This window comes from Magallana gigas, chromosome 3 (assembly GCF_963853765.1).
Source record: "Magallana gigas chromosome 3, xbMagGiga1.1, whole genome shotgun sequence".
Classification (NCBI taxonomy): Eukaryota; Metazoa; Mollusca; class Bivalvia; order Ostreida; family Ostreidae; genus Magallana; species Magallana gigas.
In genome coordinates this window covers 31,969,429-31,990,741 of record NC_088855.1, presented here as the reverse complement: position 1 = coordinate 31,990,741, position 21,313 = coordinate 31,969,429, and the positions used below count along the sequence as shown (strand labels likewise).

Here is a 21,313-nt window from a genome sequence, read left to right as displayed (position 1 = left end):
TGCAATGTATGAACATTAGTACAAACATCTTACAATGTTTTGTATAATCGCAGGAGTGATGTATGATTTGTAGAGGTCATAAGATGAGTCACAGCTGTCTATGCGAGTGTTTTGCAACTATGAGACTGTTGCTCAACATGTCTCATGTAATCTTGCAATGTTTTACTGTCATATTGTACAGTATGTATTCCCCCTCTGAATCGCACGAGCACTTGTATGATGGAAACATACGTGGTGCCTGTCCTATCACATTGGCGCACATTCAGTTTTTCCAATCACCTGATCTTTCTCCTGATCCTATTGCTGAATTTTTCAATACTCACTATCATTGTACAACAATCGCCTAAAGACCCAAGACATATCACAAGATTAAGTGCATTTAAACTGCACAACAGTTGCTTAAGATCATCCAAATTTTATACAGATACTTTTTCATATGCCATTATTTTGGCAACAGTTTTCGATCCTCATTTACATTTTTTGGTCTAACGATTTTTTTTGTCAATTCTGCTCGTGTACCAATAGTGAAAGGTCCTAAATGTTCCCATACATGTACTATGTTTTTTGGAAAAAAAATTAAAGGTAATTAAACAAAGGAATCTTTAAAATTAATTACAATATTAATATTTGGAAAACTTCTCTTCAACTTTCAGTGGCAAAAAGTAGCAAGGGTGACCCAGGTGTAGCTGCAAGGACTCTTGCAAATATTGCCGATGTATTGGGATCCAAGGCCGGTCAAAAAGGGGGGTTAAGAAGTGGGCCAGCAGCCAACAAAGCATGGGCAAAGGCATTCAATCTTCTGGAGGTAAGGTGATCTCATACTGTAAATTCCTTATTTTACTTGAGTACTTAATTCTGCGATCTTGTTGTTTTGTATCGAGGATATTAAATTATGAATGTGGAACTTTTATCCTAGTTTTTCAAAAAATAAAACCAAGAAAGATCGCATTCATGTGTAAAAAATGTATATCAGATTTTTAGATGCCCACTCTAGGCTACAAAGATTTTTTGGTAACTTAGGTTGATTTTTTTTTGTGCTACACCATAGCAAATAATGATCCCTTACTTTAATTTAATTTAGTTTATATACATTATGTATAGCTGCAAATTTATTATTTGAAGAAAAAATTAAATAAAATGTAGGCAAGGGAATGTTCAATTCTGATCCAACCCCAATCCCCATTGCAACCAGTGTATAATCCTATGGTTTAAATTTCTCATGTCTTTTCTCATTTTTACATGTAATATTATGCCTTAATCACACCTAATTAGTATAAAAAAAAATAATTAACATAGTGACTCATCTTTGACTTCATAGCTAAAATACTGTTTTATTATCAAGAATGGTTGATTTTTTTAAGCATTAGATTTAAGGTTTTGTGTATCATGGATGCTGGCAAAGGTGTCTTTTCTCGGATGCCATAATGGTAAATTAGTAATCCAAAGTCAATATTACAGATCAGTGCATATAAATATTCATTCAACTGTGCCATGTTAATGGAAAGGATGGATATAATCATCATGGTAGCAATATACACTTAGTAGATAGCTGATGGTCAAACTTGCTGATACATCCTTCTCTCTCTCTCTCTCTCTCTCTCTCTCTCTCTCTCTCTCTCTCTCTCACACAATTTTAAGTATGATTGTCTGTGCAAATTGTAATATGTCAGAAAGAATCCTAATTTGTCCTAACATTAATAACATTCATCAAACAAAATGCTAATTCATCTGAACAAATCCGAATTTTTCCTAACAAGTAACAACCATCTGAACAAAAAGCTAATTCATCGGAACAAACTTAATTCGTTCAGAAATTTTTTTTGTTTTATCTGACCTTTTCACATGCCAGTAAACCATTAAAACCTTTTTTGAAAATAAATGAAAATAGAATTGTTATTTTCATAATGACTAAACAATTATGTATAAACACCAGTAGATGGATAAGTATTGCATTGTGTTTATAAGTTTATTAATTTTCACCAATGCCAAATATCAACTGTGACGGTAATACCTGGTTTCCACAAATCTTGAGAAAATCATTTGTTCATGTGTTTATTTTTCTGAGTCTGATTAACACCTCGGATTAACATTTGGTCAATTGATGCTAATGTGTAAACACATGTGGATAAAGAGAATTTGGTTGGTCTTAACTAACTGATGCAAAATCATAGTTCACACCTCAAACAAAAATTTTTACCAGATGCCAAATGACAAGCATATTTCATTATCACAACTTGTGAAAATAAAATTCGTTCATATCTTTTGGCAGATGTTCAGCCACAATTGCATGTACCTGTATGCTACAGGTATTAATTAATGAGAGTATAACTTTTCCCACAGTTCTTATGTGGTTCGTATATTATCAGTTGAACCGTGAATTGTAACTTTCACAATAAACTAGGTATATCTTTCTGTCCAAAAAAAAGAGGTAGGAATTTATATATTTGAGCATCATTATATAAACTGTCATCTGTACAATTTTTACATGTTAATTGTGCTACAGAGCTCTCTCTTGAGTGATATTTTTATGTCTATATGCAATGTTTTACAAGGTAATACTGTAATATTCTATTCATAAATGTAATTTAATTAACATGGTTATATACCATATTGGGAATTCCTAAACAAACAAATGAATAAGCTCTTAAAGTAACTCAAATGCTCACTTAAATCTCTTAATAAAAAATCTAGATTTTATTTGTGTAATTTGGTATACTAAACATGGAAACGATATCCTGACTGGTTTCATTAGTATTTAGACGTTATGGAGACCAATTCTTCATAAATTTATCAAAAACCACCATTTCAAGGATGCATGAATTTGATCATGGCCAATGATACTTTGAAAATATTATACATGTATCACTAGAAATTGCTTTTCAATGAAAACTTGATTTAATTTAATTATCATTTCAACAACAAAATTTTATAAAATTGATGAAGCCTGAGTTTTGTAGGTTAGATCTGGTTACCCTAAACACACAACTTTATTTTTTAGGCCTTATTGATCTGCATTTCTGATTATGATTGCATACATGTATATATGTAATATGAAAGGTCAGCTTTCAATATTTTTAAGTACATGTAGTTATAATTTCCTGTGTATCTTGCAGGTACCTTGTATTAGTTGAACTTAGACACGATCCTTGTATAAGCAATTCGGTCTACCCTTAATGATGCTTTCAAATTGAATAAAAAGGTATATGTTTCAGTAAAGAAATTATAATAAACTGGACTATAACTCCATGATCGGTTCCTTGGGACTTTGCTATTACCAAGTTTTACTGTATGTATTTAAAAAAAAAAACTTAAGCCAGTTTGTATATTTCAACATTTTAGCTTAGCTGTTTTGAAGCTAAGTAATGTATGGGGCCATTTTTATGTTTGCTCTCAAATCAAGCAGTGAAACAGAAATAACAGAGTTTTAAAAACCTGGATTATCATGATTTATGGATTCCAAGAATGACTTTGCATTATTAGTAATTAACAAGAATAACCATGCATGCATGCAATCATTAGTAGCCAAGCCATGTATTTATAATGTTATCCTATCAAAGAATGGAGAGCTGGAGAGAGGTGTCAATGCCCTGGCTAAGGAGCGGTCCAAATGGTTAGAGCGGCCAGACTTGCTGGTGAGGGCTGCTAGACATTATGAGGGAGCAGCTCAAATCCTTATAAGGCAGGCTGTTATGACAGCCAAAGAAGTAAGTAAAGTTCAAAGTAGTGAACAGGACACGTAATATGTGTGGTTGGCTGTCAAAGGTCAACGCAGTCATATAGATAAACATCATATTTTTACATTTGCAAATATGTTTCCTTATATGAATCTATAAAATAGCGAAAACGTTCAATTCTGTATGAACTTTTTCGTGACGTCACAATGATCATAGCACACCCTTATTATTTGGTTTATTGTAAACATAAAATCTCGGTTATTTTAACAGTTTTGAATGGTTTGTTTTGTTCAAACATAAATAGAAGTAATAAACAGCAATGTTTAAAAGTTCACCGGGATATGAAGTTGGTTGGTACGTGATCAAATCTACTGAGAAGCCCTTTGGGCTTCACAGGATTTGATCACGTGACCAATCAATTTCATATCCCGGTGAACTTTTTAACATTGCTGTTTATTTCTTAATTACACCTTTTATTTTGAGAAGTTCAATTATTGTTGTGATGCATCCATACATTATGAATTTAAACAGATAGGAATGCCATAAGTGTGTAAATGTTGTTTGTTATTTGCTTAAATATATCACTCAAAATGAATATGAATACACCCACGAAACATTTTCATTTCCATGAGACTCAAATTGTGCAAAGATGTATCATGATAACTTAAAAGCAGAAATCTGTAAGTATAGAAATATAGTTTATGTATTGTAAGTCAGTAAATTTTGACTTTTTTGAATTGTTAAGCTCTATATACTAGTTAAGGTATAATGAATGCATTGAAATATATATCTAAGATCAATATTTCAATAATTAATTAAATAAAATAATTAGGGCCCTGCTCTGTGGGCACCCTATAGTGATCACTCTGTCTCTCCATCCATCTGTCCGTCTGTCTGAGATCTCTTGTCTGGAGCATATCTTCTCTACCTTTAGTCCAATTTGGTTCATACTTCACCCACAGAGCTATTTGGTTGATATTGTGCAGTACTTGACTTTGAACTAAGTCATTTTGAAGATCATAGCAGATTTCTTTTTAACAAGTTAAATTTTAGACCATAGATTACTCCATTTGCTTAATCTTGCTCAGGTTGAACAAAGATGCCTGTATGTAAGGGATACTGAGATTGATATAAAAGTTCTATGCCAACTGAAAAATTTCAGTAAGTTGTATATCAAGGTAAAAGCAAAATTTTCTGTAATTTTCTTTTTATCCTATGGTCCAATATTATTTAAAGTGGGGCCCTTTGAGATGATCACCATTTAAATGTTATCTTGTAGTTTTCTTTTATTCCAAGTCCCATTTGACAGAGTGATAAGTCAATGTCCCTTAAAAAAACAACTGCATGCACTCACTTTACTTATCAGTCATGACAGTAAATAAGACAACAAGCATTAGATTATGATTATCCTGTTGGTTAAAAACAATCTTTTGAACTGTTTGTGTAGGCAGCAGTCTGCGTCAAATGAAAAATATTATTAACCGATATGTACGTTATAGACAGTGCTAAAAATCAGAAAACGGTCAGACTTAATTGTGTGTTTATTCTGGAGAAAATACATTAAACTGTTGTCACGTGTATTGCATATAGTATTTTTTTTATACATGTCTTTATGTGGCTACAATACATGTATTGCTACCCATGGTTACTTATTATCAACAATAGGTAGACTAGCTTTGGCTGTACTGTATGCCTGTACCAGTTTTTGGACTATGTACTGTATTGTACTTACAAAGGCATAAAAAATCATATTTTGTTTTCCCCTTGTATTATTATTTTCAAAAGGAATATTTTTTTTGATTTACCTAGCTCTGAAAATAAAAAAATATATTTCAGTTTTTTAAGCCAGAGTCTTGTCCAATGCCCTTTATGAATAAGTGGGTGACAGCTCAGTGCCCCGCCCGTATAGATGTCTCCGGGGGATGGTCAGACACGCCACCCATCACATACGAGCATGGTGGTGCCGTCACCATGATCGGGCTACAGATCAGGGGAAAGGTATGGAGCACCACCTTCATGTATCATATGATAATGTTAATATGCAAATTTAAAGTGCTATACTGCAGCAAATATGTACTAGCAGATTACTCATTTAAAGATGTACAATACACAGTCAAACTAGTTGGGACTATTTAAAATTTTGAGATATCCGAGTATTCGAGATATTGAGGGTAAAATACTTTAGTTAAAAAATAAGTCATCGGAACAAATCACTTCGACATATCCATTGTATTCGAGATATCAGTGATCAGGATATTGAAGTTCAACTGTAATTTATTCAATTGAAAATCCTTGAAAAATAATTATATTTAAGGTTTATACAATTTAAAATGTTGCATGGACTTTGATATGGATAGTTGTTTTGACAGCATCCAGTTGGAGCTAAAGTAAAGAGAATAGATGAGTAAGTATGATTTTTTTAATTTATAAATTTCTGTTGTATCATGAATTTTTGAAGGCATCAGTATTAGTGGGACCATGGTCCACTGTAGTGAAAACTATATCTTCATGGATATTTGTGGCCATTGATTCCATTAATATAATAGATATTGCACTACAATAAATTCTAAATTATAAGGCCCCCCAAAAATTTGTCAGCTTTTTGGCTAAAAATTTCAAATTATGTATTAGCAGTTAGGAATTTAAATTTGCTTGGTTCAAAAGTTGAACTAAAAAGGAAATATCTCAAGTTTATTCATTTTTAGCTCACCTGAGCTGAAAGCTCAAGTGAGCTATTCTGATCACATTTTGTCTGTCGTCCGTCTGTCCGTCCGTCTATCCGTAAACTTTTCACATTTTCAACATCTTCTCAAGAACTACTGGGCCAATTTCAACCAAACTTGGCACAAATCATTCTTAGGCAAAGGGGATTCAAAGTTGTGAAAATTAAGGGTCACATCCGTTTTCAAGGGGAGATAATTAGAAATTAATGAAAAATTTCGAGAATTTTTCAAAAATCTTCTACTCAAGAACCAGAAAGCCAGGAAAGCTGAAACTTGTGTGGAAGCATCCTCAGGTAGTGTAGATTCAAAGTTGTGAAATTCATGACCCCCGGGGGTAGGGTGGGGCCACAATGGGGGGGTCGAAATTTTACATAGGAATATATAGAGTAAATCTTTAAAAATCTTCTTCTCAGAAACTAATCAGCCTGGAAAGCTGAAACTTGTGTGGAAGCATCCTCAGGTAGTGTAGATTCAAGTTGTGAAAATCATGACCCCCGGGGGTAGGGTGAGGCCACATTGGGGGGTCAAAGTTTTACTTAGGAATTTATATATATAGAGTAAATCTTTAAAAATCTTCTTCTCAGAAACTAATCAGCCTGGAAAGCTGAAACTTCTGTGGAAGCATCCTCAGGAAGTGTAGATTGAAAGTTGTGAAAATCATGACCCCTGGGTGTAGGGTGGGGCCACAATGGGGGGTCAAAGCTTTACATAGGAATATATAGAGTAAATCTTTAAAAATCTTCTTCTCAGAAACTAATCAGCCAGGAAAGCTGAAACTTGTGTGGAAGCATCCTCAGGTAGTGTAGATTCAAAGTTGTGAAATTCATGACCCCTGGATGTAGGGTGGGGCCACAATGGGGGGTCAAAGCTTTACATAGGAATATATAGAGTAAATCTTTAAAAATCTTCTTCTCAGAAACTAATCAGCCAGGAAAGCTGAAACTTGTGTGGAAGCATCCTCAGGTAGTGTAGATTCAAGTTGTGAAAATCATGACCCCCGGGGGTAGGGTGAGGCCACATTGGGGGGTCAAAGTTTTACTTAGGAATTTATATATATAGAGTAAATCTTTAAAAATCTTCTTCTCAGAAACTAATCAGCCTGGAAAGCTGAAACTTCTGTTGAAGCATCCTCAGGTAGTGTAGATTCAAGTTGTGAAAATCATGACCCCCGGGGGTAGGGTGAGGCCACAATGGGGGGTCAAAGTTTTACTTAGGAATTTATATATATAGAGTAAATCTTTAAAAATCTTCTTCTCAGAAACTAATCAGCCTGGAAAGCTGAAACTTATGTGGAAGCATCCTCAGGAAGTGTAGATTCAAAGTTGTGAAAATCATGACCCCTGGGTGTAGGGTGGGGCCACAATGGGGGGGGGGGGGTCAAAGTTTTACATAGGAATATATAGAGTAAATCTTTAAAAATCTTCTTCTCAGAAACTAATCAGCCAGGAAAGCTGAAACTTGTGTGGAAGCATCCTCAGGTAGTGTAGATTCAAAGTTGTGAAATTCATGATCCCTGGATGTAGGGTGGGGCCACAATGGGGGGGTCGAAATTTTACATAGGAATATATAGAGTAAATCTTTAAAAATCTTCTTCTCAGAAACTAATCAGCCTGGAAAGCTGAAACTTGTGTGGAAGCATCCTCAGGTAGTGTAGATTCAAGTTGTGAAAATCATGACCCCCGGGGGTAGGGTGAGGCCACATTGGGGGGGTCAAAGTTTTACTTAGGAATTTATATATATAGAGTAAATCTTTAAAAATCTTCTTCTCAGAAACTAATCAGCCTGGAAAGCTGAAACTTCTGTGGAAGCATCCTCAGGAAGTGTAGATTGAAAGTTGTGAAAATCATGACCCCTGGGTGTAGGGTGGGGCCACAATGGGGGGTCAAAGCTTTACATAGGAATATATAGAGTAAATCTTTAAAAATCTTCTTCTCAGAAACTAATCAGCCAGGAAAGCTGAAACTTGTGTGGAAGCATCCTCAGGTAGTGTAGATTCAAAGTTGTGAAATTCATGACCCCTGGATGTAGGGTGGGGCCACAATGGGGGGTCAAAGCTTTACATAGGAATATATAGAGTAAATCTTTAAAAATCTTCTTCTCAGAAACTAATCAGCCAGGAAAGCTGAAACTTGTGTGGAAGCATCCTCAGGTAGTGTAGATTCAAGTTGTGAAAATCATGACCCCCGGGGGTAGGGTGAGGCCACATTGGGGGGTCAAAGTTTTACTTAGGAATTTATATATATAGAGTAAATCTTTAAAAATCTTCTTCTCAGAAACTAATCAGCCTGGAAAGCTGAAACTTCTGTGGAAGCATCCTCAGGTAGTGTAGATTCAAGTTGTGAAAATCATGACCCCCGGGGGTAGGGTGAGGCCACAATGGGGGGTCAAAGTTTTACTTAGGAATTTATATATATAGAGTAAATCTTTAAAAATCTTCTTCTCAGAAACTAATCAGCCTGGAAAGCTGAAACTTATGTGGAAGCATCCTCAGGAAGTGTAGATTCAAAGTTGTGAAAATCATGACCCCTGGGTGTAGGGTGGGGCCACAATGGGGGGGGGGGGGTCAAAGTTTTACATAGGAATATATAGAGTAAATCTTTAAAAATCTTCTTCTCAGAAACTAATCAGCCAGGAAAGCTGAAACTTGTGTGGAAGCATCCTCAGGTAGTGTAGATTCAAAGTTGTGAAATTCATGATCCCTGGATGTAGGGTGGGGCCACAATGGGGGTCAAAGCTTTACATAGGAATATATAGAGTAAATCTTTAAAAATCTTCTTCTCAGAAACAAATCAGCCAGGAAAGCTGAAACTTGTGTGGAAGCATCCTCAGGTAGTGTAGATTCAAATTGTGAAAATCATGACCCCCGGGGGTAGGGTGAGGCCACATTGGGGGGGTCAAAGTTTTACTTAGGAATTTATATATATAGAGTAAATCTTTAAAAATCTTCTTCTCAGAAACTAATCAGCCTGGAAAGCTGAAACTTCTGTGGAAGCATCCTCAGGAAGTGTAGATTGAAAGTTGTGAAAATCATGACCCCCGGGGGTAGGGTGAGGCCACAATGGGGGGTCAAAGTTTTACTTAGGAATTTATATATATAGAGTAAATCTTTAAAAATCTTCTTCTCAGAAACTAATCAGCCTGGAAAGCTGAAACTTCTGTGGAAGCATCCTCAGGAAGTGTAGATTCAAAGTTGTGAAAATCATGACCCCTGGGTGTAGGGTGGGGCCACAATGGGGGGTCAAAGTTTTACATAGGAATATATAGAGTAAATCTTTAAAAATCTTCTTCTCAGAAACTAATCAGCCAGGAAAGCTGAAACTTGTGTGGAAGCATCCTCAGGTAGTGTAGATTCCAAGTTATGAAATTCATGACCCCTGGATGTAGGGTGGGGCCACAATGGGGGGTCAAAGTTTTACATAGGAATATATAGAGTAAATCTTTAAAAATCTTCTTCTCAGAAACAAATCAGCCAGGAAAGCTGAAACTTGTGTGGAAGCATCCTCAGGTAGTGTAGATTCAAAGTTGTGAAATTCATGACCCCTGGATGTAGGGTGGGGCCACAATGGGGGGTCAAAGTTTTACATAGGAATATATAGAGTAAATCTTTAAAAATCTTCTTCTCAGAAACAAATCAGCCAGGAAAGCTGAAACTTGTGTGGAAGCATCCTCAGGTAGTGTAGATTCAAAGTTGTGAAATTCATGACCCCCGGGGGTAGGGTGGGGCCACAATGGAGGGTCCAAGCTTTACATAGAAATATATAGAGTAAATCTTTAAAAATCTTCTTCTCAGAAACTAATCAGCCTGGAAAGCTGAAACTTCTGTGGAAGCATCCTCAGGTAGTGTAGATTCAAATTTGTGAAATTCATGACCCCCGGGGGTAGGGTGAGGCCACAATGGAGGGTCGAAGCTTTACATAGGAATATATAGAGTAAATCTTTAAAAATCTTCTTCTCAGAAACTAATCAGCCTGGAAAGCTGAAACATCTGTGGAAGCATCCTCAGGAAGTGTAGATTAAAAGTTGTGAAAATTATGACCCCTGGGTGTAGGGTGGGGCCACAATGGGGGGGTCAAAGTTTTACATAGGAATATATAGAGTAAATATTTAAAAATCTTCTTCTCAGAAACTAATCAGCCAGGAAAGCTGAAACTTGTGTGGAAGCATCCTCAGGTAGTGTAGATTCAAAGTTGTGAAATTCATGACCCCTGGATGTAGGGTGGGGCCACAATGGGGGGTCAAAGTTTTACATAGGAATATATAGAGTAAATCTTTAAAAATCTTCTTCTCAGAAACAAATCAGCCAGGAAAGCTGAAACTTGTGTGGAAGCATCCTCAGGTAGTGTAGATTCAAAGTTGTGAAATTCATGACCCCTGGATGTAGGGTGGGGCCACAATGGGGGGTCAAAGTTTTACATAGGAATATATAGAGTAAATCTTTAAAAATCTTCTTCTCAGAAACTAATCAGCCAGGAAAGCTGAAACTTGTGTGGAAGCATCCTCAGGTAGTGTAGATTCAAAGTTGTGAAATTCATGACCCCCGGGGGTAGGGTGGGGCCACAATGGAGGGTCCAAGCTTTACATAGAAATATATAGAGTAAATCTTTAAAAATCTTCTTCTCAGAAACTAATCAGCCTGGAAAGCTGAAACTTCTGTGGAAGCATCCTCAGGTAGTGTAGATTCAAATTTGTGAAATTCATGACCCCCGGGGGTAGGGTGAGGCCACAATGGAGGGTCGAAGCTTTACATAGGAATATATAGAGTAAATCTATAAAAATCTTCTTCTCAGAAACTAATCAGCCTGGAAAGCTGAAACTTCTGTGGAAGCATCCTCAGGAAGTGTAGATTCAAGTTGTGAAAATCATGACCCCTGGGGGTAGGGTGAGGCCACATTGGGGGGTCAAAGTTTTACTTAGGAATTTATATATATAGAGTAAATCTTTAAAAATCTTCTTCTCAGAAACTAATCAGCCTGGAAAGCTGAAACTTGTGTGGAAGCATCCTCAGGTAGTGTAGATTCAAAGTTGTGAAATTCATGACCCCTGGGTGTAGGGTGGGGCCACAATGGGGGGTCAAAGTTTTACATAGGAATATATAGAGTAAATCTTTAAAAATCTTCTTCTCAGAAACTAATCAGCCAGGAAAGCTGAAACTTGTGTGGAAGCATCCTCAGGTAGTGTAGATTCAAAGTTGTGAAATTCATGACCCCTGGATGTAGGGTGGGGCCACAATGGGGGGGTCAAAGTTTTACATAGGAATATATAGAGTAAATCTTTAAAAATCTTCTTCTCAGAAACAAATCAGCCAGGAAAGCTGAAACTTGTGTGGAAGCATCCTCAGGTAGTGTAGATTCAAAGTTGTGAAATTCATGACCCCCGGGGGTAGGGTGGGGCCACAATGGAGGGTCCAAGCTTTACATAGAAATATATAGAGTAAATCTTTAAAAATCTTCTTCTCAGAAACTAATCAGCCTGGAAAGCTGAAACTTCTGTGGAAGCATCCTCAGGTAGTGTAGATTCAAATTTGTGAAATTCATGACCCCCGGGGGTAGGGTGAGGCCACAATGGAGGGTCGAAGCTTTACATAGGAATATATAGAGTAAATCTTTAAAAATCTTCTTCTCAGAAACTAATCAGCCTGGAAAGCTGAAACTTCTGTGGAAGCATCCTCAGGAAGTGTAGATTCAAAGTTGTGAAAATCATGACCCCTGGGTGTAGGGTGGGGCCACAATGGGGGGTCAAAGTTTTACATAGGAATATATAGAGTAAATATTTAAAAATCTTCTTCTCAGAAACAAATCAGCCAGGAAAGCTGAAACTTGTGTGGAAGCATCCTCAGGTAGTGTAGATTCAAAGTTGTGAAATTCATGACCCCTGGATGTAGGGTGGGGCCACAATGGGGGGTCAAAGTTTTACATAGGAATATATAGAGTAAATCTTTAAAAATCTTCTTCTCAGAAACAAATCAGTCAGGAAAGCTGAAACTTGTGTGGAAGCATCCTCAGGTAGTGTAGATTCAAGTTGTGAAAATCATGACCCCTGGGGGTAGGGTGAGGCCACATTGGGGGGTCAAAGTTTTACTTAGGAATTTATATATATAGAGTAAATCTTTAAAAATCTTCTTCTCAGAAACTAATCAGCCTGGAAAGCTGAAACTTGTGTGGAAGCATCCTCAGGTAGTGTAGATTCAAAGTTGTGAAATTCATGACCCCTGGGTGTAGGGTGGGGCCACAATGGGGGGTCAAAGTTTTACATAGGAATATATAGAGTAAATCTTTAAAAATCTTCTTCTCAGAAACTAATCAGCCAGGAAAGCTGAAACTTGTGTGGAAGCATCCTCAGGTAGTGTAGATTCAAAGTTGTGAAATTCATGACCCCTGGATGTAGGGTGGGGCCACAATGGGGGGGGTCAAATTTTTACATAGGAATATATAGAGTAAATCTTTAAAAATCTTCTTCTCAGAAACAAATCAGCCAGGAAAGCTGAAACTTGTGTGGAAGCATCCTCAGGTAGTGTAGATTCAAGTTGTGAGCTTTATATCCCATATATAAACAATTGTTACGGATCTTTTTGAGAACTGCAATACTCAACATGTGATATGACTATAAAATCATCCTGTTAGAAAAGGGATTAATGATTATAAACATAAGAATATGCAAGGGGAAAAATGGATTTTATTTATACAGGATCTACATGTATTATTGTACATTGTCCAGATTGTTTGTGTTATGAGTCCATTAAGCTGATTTTATCATACCTATTGTTCCACAGGTGAGCGATGTGGCCCATGGGCCTCTTGTTTAAACTTGGAATAATACAAAAATTAGCTATTTGTTTATTATTCCCCCATTTCAATAACCTTAATCAATTTGGCTGCATTGGAATTGATAAATGCTTCAGACAAACTAAATTGCTGATTCAGGTGTGTTTGGCAAACAAATTTTGTAATGTTTTTGGCCTTTATTTGTCTTTTTCCAGACCTAAGCTTGTGATGGTGATATTAGGTAACGATGGTGAGAACACAGAGGTCGTATGTCGTGACCTCAGTGACCTTGAGGATTACTACCAACCATATAGCCCAGGTAAATTATAGTGACTCTCAGGACTTCTTAATGTTTTCTATCTATTTAAGGTGATGATTATACATGTATTTTTGCTTTATAAGAAACCATCTTCTTGGATACAGTTTTAATACAAAAATACATTGACTTCATATATAAGCATTAATCCAGTTTTATAATTTTGCATGCTTTAATAAGGAAAATTCAAATTTGAAATATTTTAATTAACTCCCCCCCAAAAAACTGGTAATGTACCCTGAATTTTTTGTTTAAAAAATATATTTAGATGCAAATAAATAATTTTGGAATAAATTTTCATAGAAAATTATTTAAAATTGAGAAATGTTACATATGTCCTTAAAAGTTAACATTTATCTATCCCTTTACAAATATAACACTAAGGAGGAGTGGTTCTAAGTTGATTGAAATCTGCTGTACGTATTCTTTAAGGTTGTTAACCTGTAAACCATCCTTTTTACAGCACCTTTAAAATACACCTGGTTTCTATTGTTTATGGAAATTATTGAGCTTCTTTTGTTTAATATGCAGATCATTGACAGAATAACATTATTTCCAGAATGTCACCCTTTGAAGGCAGCTTTTCTGGCAATTTTCTGGGTCAATCACAACAATATTTTTAGTAAAGTATTTTCTGTTGAATTTGAAAACGAAATTAGATATATTTCATATTTGAAATTTTAAGGCCGATTTCATACATACTCCATTTTATATAAACTGATAGGAATATATATAGATTGGATAGAAACTTCCTAAGAACAACAGAGAAGTCAATATGCTAGAGCCCATTGATGAATTCTGGCCACAGGGCCATAAAAGTTAGACAAGCTCTTTTTTGCCTCAATCTCATTTTTACCATAAAACTTAAACGAGCTTACTTTTGGTCTCAATCTCATTCTTAACATAAAACTTAGATGAGCTCACTTTTGGGCTTAGTCTCAATTTTCCACAATATATTCTTTTTATAAAATGAGATTGAGACCAAAAATGAGCTTGTTTAACTTTTAGGCCCCAAGGCCTGGTCCTAAATAAAATATTTTGATTGCATAATACAAGGTAACACTAACTCATTACTGCCCCTAGAGAGTCATGGCTTTTTCTTAGAACTTTAATGCATGTACTAATATACCGGTAGTACCAGTGCCTATGCATGCGTATGGTACAAGTAGTTAAGATGAAGATACTTAAGTCATGTACGAATGTCCTCTATTTCAGGAGCACTGCTAAAAGCTTCTTTTATCTGTGCGGACATTGTGAGTCTAACCTCCACTCGGTCACTGAAGGAGCAGTTGATGGAGGGTTATGGTGGGGGGTTTGAGATCCATAGCTGGTCAGTCCTACCCCAGGGCTCAGGTAATGTCCATTTCATTTACCTGTGCAACAGAATCTTGATCGATCTATTTCCCCTTTCATCTAATTTGGAAAAAGACCCTCATCCATTGCATTTGTAAAAGATGCTTGGATAGGGGTTCCATTTGTCTTCTTTTTTTTTTTTTTTTTTTTTTCTTTTTTTTTTTTTGGGGGGGGGGGGGGGAGGAAATGTTGTGAAATGATTTGAACATTTACTGAATTGAGAGAACCCATTTACTGTACTTGCAAGGAATGGGGACCAGCAGCATCTTGGCAGGGGCTGTAATGGCTGCTCTTCTGAGGGCTTCAGGGAAAACATGTGACAAGAAAGGCCTTATTCATGCGGTATGTACTAGTTTTTATTTAAAATGCATATTAAATAACATGATATTATTTAGGGAATACGGAATCATTCTTTGAGTATGAGGTGATAATTTTGGTCAGGGTGTGATCAAATCTAATAAAGCCCAAAGTGCTTTATGATCATGCCCCAACCAAATTTATCACCTCATAATGTTAAACGAATGATTCCTAATTACATATATTTATATAATTTTCAGCAGCTGTACAATGAAATATTTGAAAATATTTGAATAAAAATATGCAAACATCACTTGCTCCCTAGTTTTACGTCGTTTGAATTTATTGGACTGTGTATTTTACAAAATTGATACATGTATGTAGTGTTAATTATCACTGGCAAAGTCACTTAAAAATGTAAATATTTCAAATTCAATATTTTTTTTTCTATGTTCCTATTCCAAAATATCTATAATATATCAAAATAGAATTAAATAATATTTGTATGTACACTGTATATATACATAAAACTTTCATTTGAAGATGTTGTCCCATTGACTACAGAGCTTAACTTTTAGATACTCTGATACGAAGTTCTGTGGATTTTTTCAAAGCATGGAATAATTTACTTTAATATGTACTCCATATATAGCAAAGGGCCAGCTAAGGATGAGTAATTTTGAAAATTCATAAGAAAAGTAATTTGTTATACATGTATCAGATTAGTTTATACATTAAAACTCGTTTAGTATGAACACGGATATAGCAAATTCTCGGATATAGCAAAGTTTTTTTGTGTCCCCGGTAAAATTCTTAACAAATCTTTGCAAAATTTTTACAGTTATAACAAATTGGGTACCATAACGAATTTACAGATATAGGGAACTGATTTTGAATCCCATAGAGGTGAATTATAACGAAATTTAACACCTCTGTAATGAATTTCTTTACTGTTTAAAAAAGTTTGCACTATCATTTAAAAAAATAGTTTGAAAGAACTTATTTTTATATAATTTTTCTATAATTAATTCACAATCCAATTATTAAAAGTATCAAAGTAATGTATTTCTAATTTAAGCATCAGTTAGCAAAAGATACAGTCTGTTGAAAGAAAACATGTATATACTGAATTCGCTATAGATATAATTACGAATTCGTTATATGGATATAACGAATTACGGATATAACAAAGTAATTCCATTTGTCCTTAGGACTTCGCTATCACAAAGTTTTACGGATCAGTGGAATGAAACTTAACTATCCTGTTAACCTGAAGAATGTTCATTGTATCCATGTTTTACTGTATCATGCCCACAGTGGGTAATTTTTCCTTCTTTTAATGAATGGATACTGTACCCGCAATGTTATTTTTTACAAGATAAACGATAGGATAGGATTCACGCACGATAGGATAGCATTAACGCACGATAGAACAGTATACACGCACGAAAGGATAGGATTAACGCACGATAGAACAGTATACACGCACGATATGATAGGATTGATACACGATAGGAAAGGATAAATGATGTTCATGATAAACGTATGATCGCTTTAAACGATATTTACGAACAAACTGATAATGGGAGAATTTGAGAGAGAACACGTACAAATAAAGATTTACGTGGCATTGCTTTTTAGTAACAATTGCCAAGTTGTTAATTATCGCTGCATCATTTATAGAATGTATAAAAATGACCAGTTATTTTTTTTTCAACTAAAATTATTAGCTTTAATGATCAATAAATGTTCTGTATTGTTAAAATTGTTTTAATTACCAAACACCCTAGCCAATCGCCGCGAATATTTCAGCCCGAGATTAAATCACTCGGAAAATAGCGGGTTTAATTTTATAAATTCCACTCTTGTATAAAGTAAATATAAAATCTATCAAAAGTACATTTCTTTCTGTATAAGAAAATGATACATTAAAAACGAATTATTACAGACAAGTTAAATAAATATTTACGCAGATACACATTCCGCGTACGATTTGTTAACATTGTTTTCATTACCACACACCCTAGCTGATTGCCGAGAACATTTCAACCTGAAATCAAATATCACACGGAAAATAACGGATTCAAAATACAACTCAGGTTTTAATTAAATATAAATTAAATCATAATTAGTTTTGTTTCTGTAAAATATGATGCAACATAATTGTATTGCATAAAAGTTAATGTTTACTCAGGTATACATTCTGCGTACGATTTAATATATTCGAAATACAGGTAAATTTGTTACCTTGTTCCTAAGAACTTCGTTTTTCATTTTCAATGTTAACAGATATGATTTACATATAATATTGGTTAATTTTGGTCTAAAAAATTAGTATCCTTACGGAATGTTGGATAGAATTTTACAATTCTTGTTAGATAAATATTCGTATACGGCGCACCGAACGAGTTGCAATTTAGTTATAAATTTACTTGCTTATGAAAAGGCACGAAACGATTAACACGATAGGATAAACGGAAGAATTGTTGAAATTAAACGATAAACCTGATAGGATTAACGCACGATAGGATAGGATTAACGCACGATAGAACAGTATACACGCACGATAGAACAGTATACACGCACGATAGGATAGAATTAACGCACGATACGATAGGATTGATACACGATACGATAGGATAGGATTGTAAAAAATAATGTTGCGGGTACTGTATATTGTACAGGCACTTCTATGTATAATAACCCCCCCCCCCCCCTCCTCTCTTCAATGAAATTAAATTATTGGCCAGGTAATTATATTGTGCATTTTGATTTCAACAGGTGCTGTACCTGGAACAGCTGCTTACTACTGGGGGAGGGTGGCAGGACCAGGTGGGGGGACTTATGGGGGGAATCAAGATCGGACTGTCCGAGGCCAAACTCCCCATAGCTGTGGAGGCGGTGGATCTGAAGGTGTCCGATGAAGTTATTCAGATGATCAATGAGAGGCTTTTACTGATCTACACGGGAAAGACCAGACTGGCTCGCAATCTCTTACAGGTAAGGAAGAGGCACTTGTTTTTCAGATGAGGTTTTTACCCTTTTTACAGTTTAATAATAGCACAAGGTATCCAACTATTACATAATGGGGGTAAACTTCATCACATAAACAAGTTCCTGTAAGGTAAGAGGGTTCAGGTGGGAAGGTAATTTTTAAGGGGGCAGTGTATTGGAGAAAAAGGAAATGAAAACAAGAAACATGGAATAAAATCATTTTCTCACAACAGTAAAAACTGTACCATGGATTCATGCATTATTTTTTGCAGGAGGTTGTCAGAAACTGGTATGCTAGAAATCCAAACATTGTGGAGACTGAGAATGCTCTTGTAATACTGGCACAGGAGTGTGCCCATGGCTTTATTGATGGTAAGTTCATAAGCTCTAATTATATTATTTACATTTAAATACACATCATCCTGTGTGTGGAAAAAAAGGTTTGAAGGTGAAGAAAAGGTTTGTTTTATATTGCATCCAACTTTATTAATATATGTAATTTTTAATTTTTTTTAATTTGTTCAGAGAAAATGGAAAAGTTGTTTTGGTTGCTTAAAAGATAAACAATTTTGTTGATTGATGTATAATATAGATCCTTAACGAAACATGTCAGGAGGAATTGGTAAAAACTTTATTGTCTTATAAGATAAGAAGCTCTTCATATCAAGGAGATTGGTTAAGTCTTAAAATGACCACAATCATCCAGCCCTTTTAAAGTTTCATTTGCAAAATAACAACAAAAAATCCTGTCGTTACTGCATGTTCGTATTGACATTATAAACAAGTAGTATTACATGTATATGCATCTTGTTTCATTTGCATATGGTCAGTTAAGATATAATTTGTGATAATTAAGGACTAATGAATTATATACAGTTTAAAGCAATTTATGTTCCAATATAAAAGGAATGAAAAGAGTGTTAAAAATTTGCTATACAATAATATGATAATAATATTCTAACATGCAAAAAGGTTTGATGTTGAGCAATATAATTTCCAACAGGCAACCTCCAAAAAGTTGGATCATGTTTGGACAAATATTGGGCAATGAAGAAGATACTAGCGCCAGGATGTGAAACAGCCACCATTGCTAAGCTGATGGCGGCCTCCAGACCTTTCGCCTATGGCATGTGTATGGCAGGAGCAGGGGGAGGAGGATTTCTCTACGTTTTAACAAAAGACGCAAATCATAAACACTTACTGATGGACATCCTAAATACCGTGGAGGTAAATTGGTTGTTTGACTCATTTCATTAGCAATTTTCATTTTTTTTTAAATGTTAAATGTGTGGGTTTATTTCTTTTGTTGTTGAGATTTTTTTTTTACATTGTCTCTGCGCAGTTTAATAAACAGTACTATTATGCATTTCAAGCTTCTGTTCTAAAAAATAAAAATAAATACCCAATGCTTTTTCCTCAAGCTTCAACTCAATTTTTCCATTTAGTCTTTTAAACAAAGAAGGCTCAATCTACCAAAATCATATGAATATGTAAAGTAATGCACTAGGGTATCCAACTGTAGCTCTTTAGCATGACCCCACATCAGTTGATCCTTTTTTTTTTTTGGTTTCTTTCCTTATGCATAATCATGCCTCGAAACATCAAAGATATATATTTATAAATTTTCTTAATAGGGTACAGAGGGGAAAGAGATTTATGAATGCAGCATAGACACAGAAGGGTTGGTGCTGTCTGTGGAGGATTGAAGAAGACTGTGTGTGGAAGATGGGGGCCAAGATCACAAGTTAGCTCAACCAGTGGATTGACCTTTGCCTGAGATATGAATAGCCGTGTGATTTAAGGAGGCTGGATGGTTAACAAATGAACCATCAGATCTAGCTTTAGAATTTTAGATTGAGTTTTTAATTAAGCAATAAACTTTTATTCAGTAAATGAAAATTACTTATAATTTAGCCTTAAAATTCGAAATTTTCTTGTATCTTTATAAGGTCATTATACCATAAAATGACCTTGACCATCCGGCCCCTTAAATTATTGGATTTTCAATGAAGGACATTTAATCTCTTTTATGTAATAAGCTATGCAGGAATGGGATTGATTAAAATTTTTACTGAGTTATATATGAATATGATATGAGCCATATTTAATGCAAGTTTAAAGAATAGAACGTTTGTGGAAAATGTTTGCATTTGTAGAGTGTACTGCTGATTAAAAAAGACAAATATCAAACAGCATTGAACTTTTTTTTTCCATCATTGTGTTATGACTAATGTTGTTTATAATGCGTATAATTAATTACCAAATGACAGAAATGAATACATGTACATGTACATCTACATGTATTCATTTTTGTCATTTGGTAGTTAATTATTATTGATAATGGTATCAAACTTAATTGAACTTGTGCTCAGTATGGAGGAAGGAGGAAGGGTCTAATTGAATTGATTCAATCAGAGTAAAGTGTCTGGAGAACCCTGACTAGCCTGGTTAACCAGTTTTAATAAGTGGAGCCACCAGATACATGTAATTTAAAGCAATATGAGCTGTATTTTTTAGAATTTTGCTGTAAAAACCTGCAAGTATGCTAAGTCTGCATGTAACTTAAACTTTTATGATGAATAAGGTTGGAAAAATTCATTAATTTTTGTTAGAGGAAAGATATTTCTTCTAAGGAACATATAACAAATCAATTTTTGTACAGGACGACAATAATTCAATTTCGCTCCAATTAAGCCACCTTAAAGGCCTTTTTCACAAAAATTTGGCGAAAAGAAAATTAAAAACCATGATTTTTTTTGTTATTTTAGTAGAAAATAACATTTTTGTAAAAAAAAATTTCATCATGAAAATTGCAGCTCATATTGCTTTAAGTTATCAAAAACTAATTAAAATAAATTAAATTAGATATAAATTTATTCTCTTGTTTTCACTTATATACATTTAAGAGTTCAGAGTTATTTACAGGAAATATATTTTAATATTAAGGAAGATTTTTAACGTCTGCACCATTTAGTCCATATACATTGAATAATAGCTTAGGCAGGTGATCTGGGTTATCTTTCAGTTCCTCCTCATAGGTGATCAATATACCGGTACATGTACCCCCAAAACTCTTCTAGAACTCTATGCCCAACACAAACCAATAACCAGAGCTAATCATGTACTTTATTGATCTATAATTCTGATTTCATTAACCATTCCTTTGATCTAGCCTAGGATTGGACTTTTGCATGG

The 21,313-nt window shown here is 34.9% G+C and overlaps 1 protein-coding gene across 1 annotated transcript in view; it reads left to right on the top strand.

Annotated features, from left to right (window-relative positions):
• The window catches only part of LOC105323794 (L-fucose kinase), a 73,123-nt gene extending 52,815 nt beyond the window's left edge, over positions 1–20,308 (top strand). The window contains exons 18-28 of the mRNA XM_034482664.2: positions 654–805; positions 3,558–3,704; positions 5,511–5,672; positions 6,044–6,078; positions 13,374–13,477; positions 14,690–14,827; positions 15,075–15,169; positions 17,906–18,124; positions 18,391–18,490; positions 19,122–19,345; positions 19,753–20,308. Of these exons, the coding sequence (XP_034338555.2) occupies positions 654–805; positions 3,558–3,704; positions 5,511–5,672; positions 6,044–6,078; positions 13,374–13,477; positions 14,690–14,827; positions 15,075–15,169; positions 17,906–18,124; positions 18,391–18,490; positions 19,122–19,345; positions 19,753–19,824 (1,448 nt within the window). The 3' untranslated portion in view covers positions 19,825–20,308. The remainder of the gene's footprint in view (positions 1–653; positions 806–3,557; positions 3,705–5,510; positions 5,673–6,043; positions 6,079–13,373; positions 13,478–14,689; positions 14,828–15,074; positions 15,170–17,905; positions 18,125–18,390; positions 18,491–19,121; positions 19,346–19,752) is intronic.
• The last annotated feature ends 1,005 nt before the right edge of the window (positions 20,309–21,313 follow it).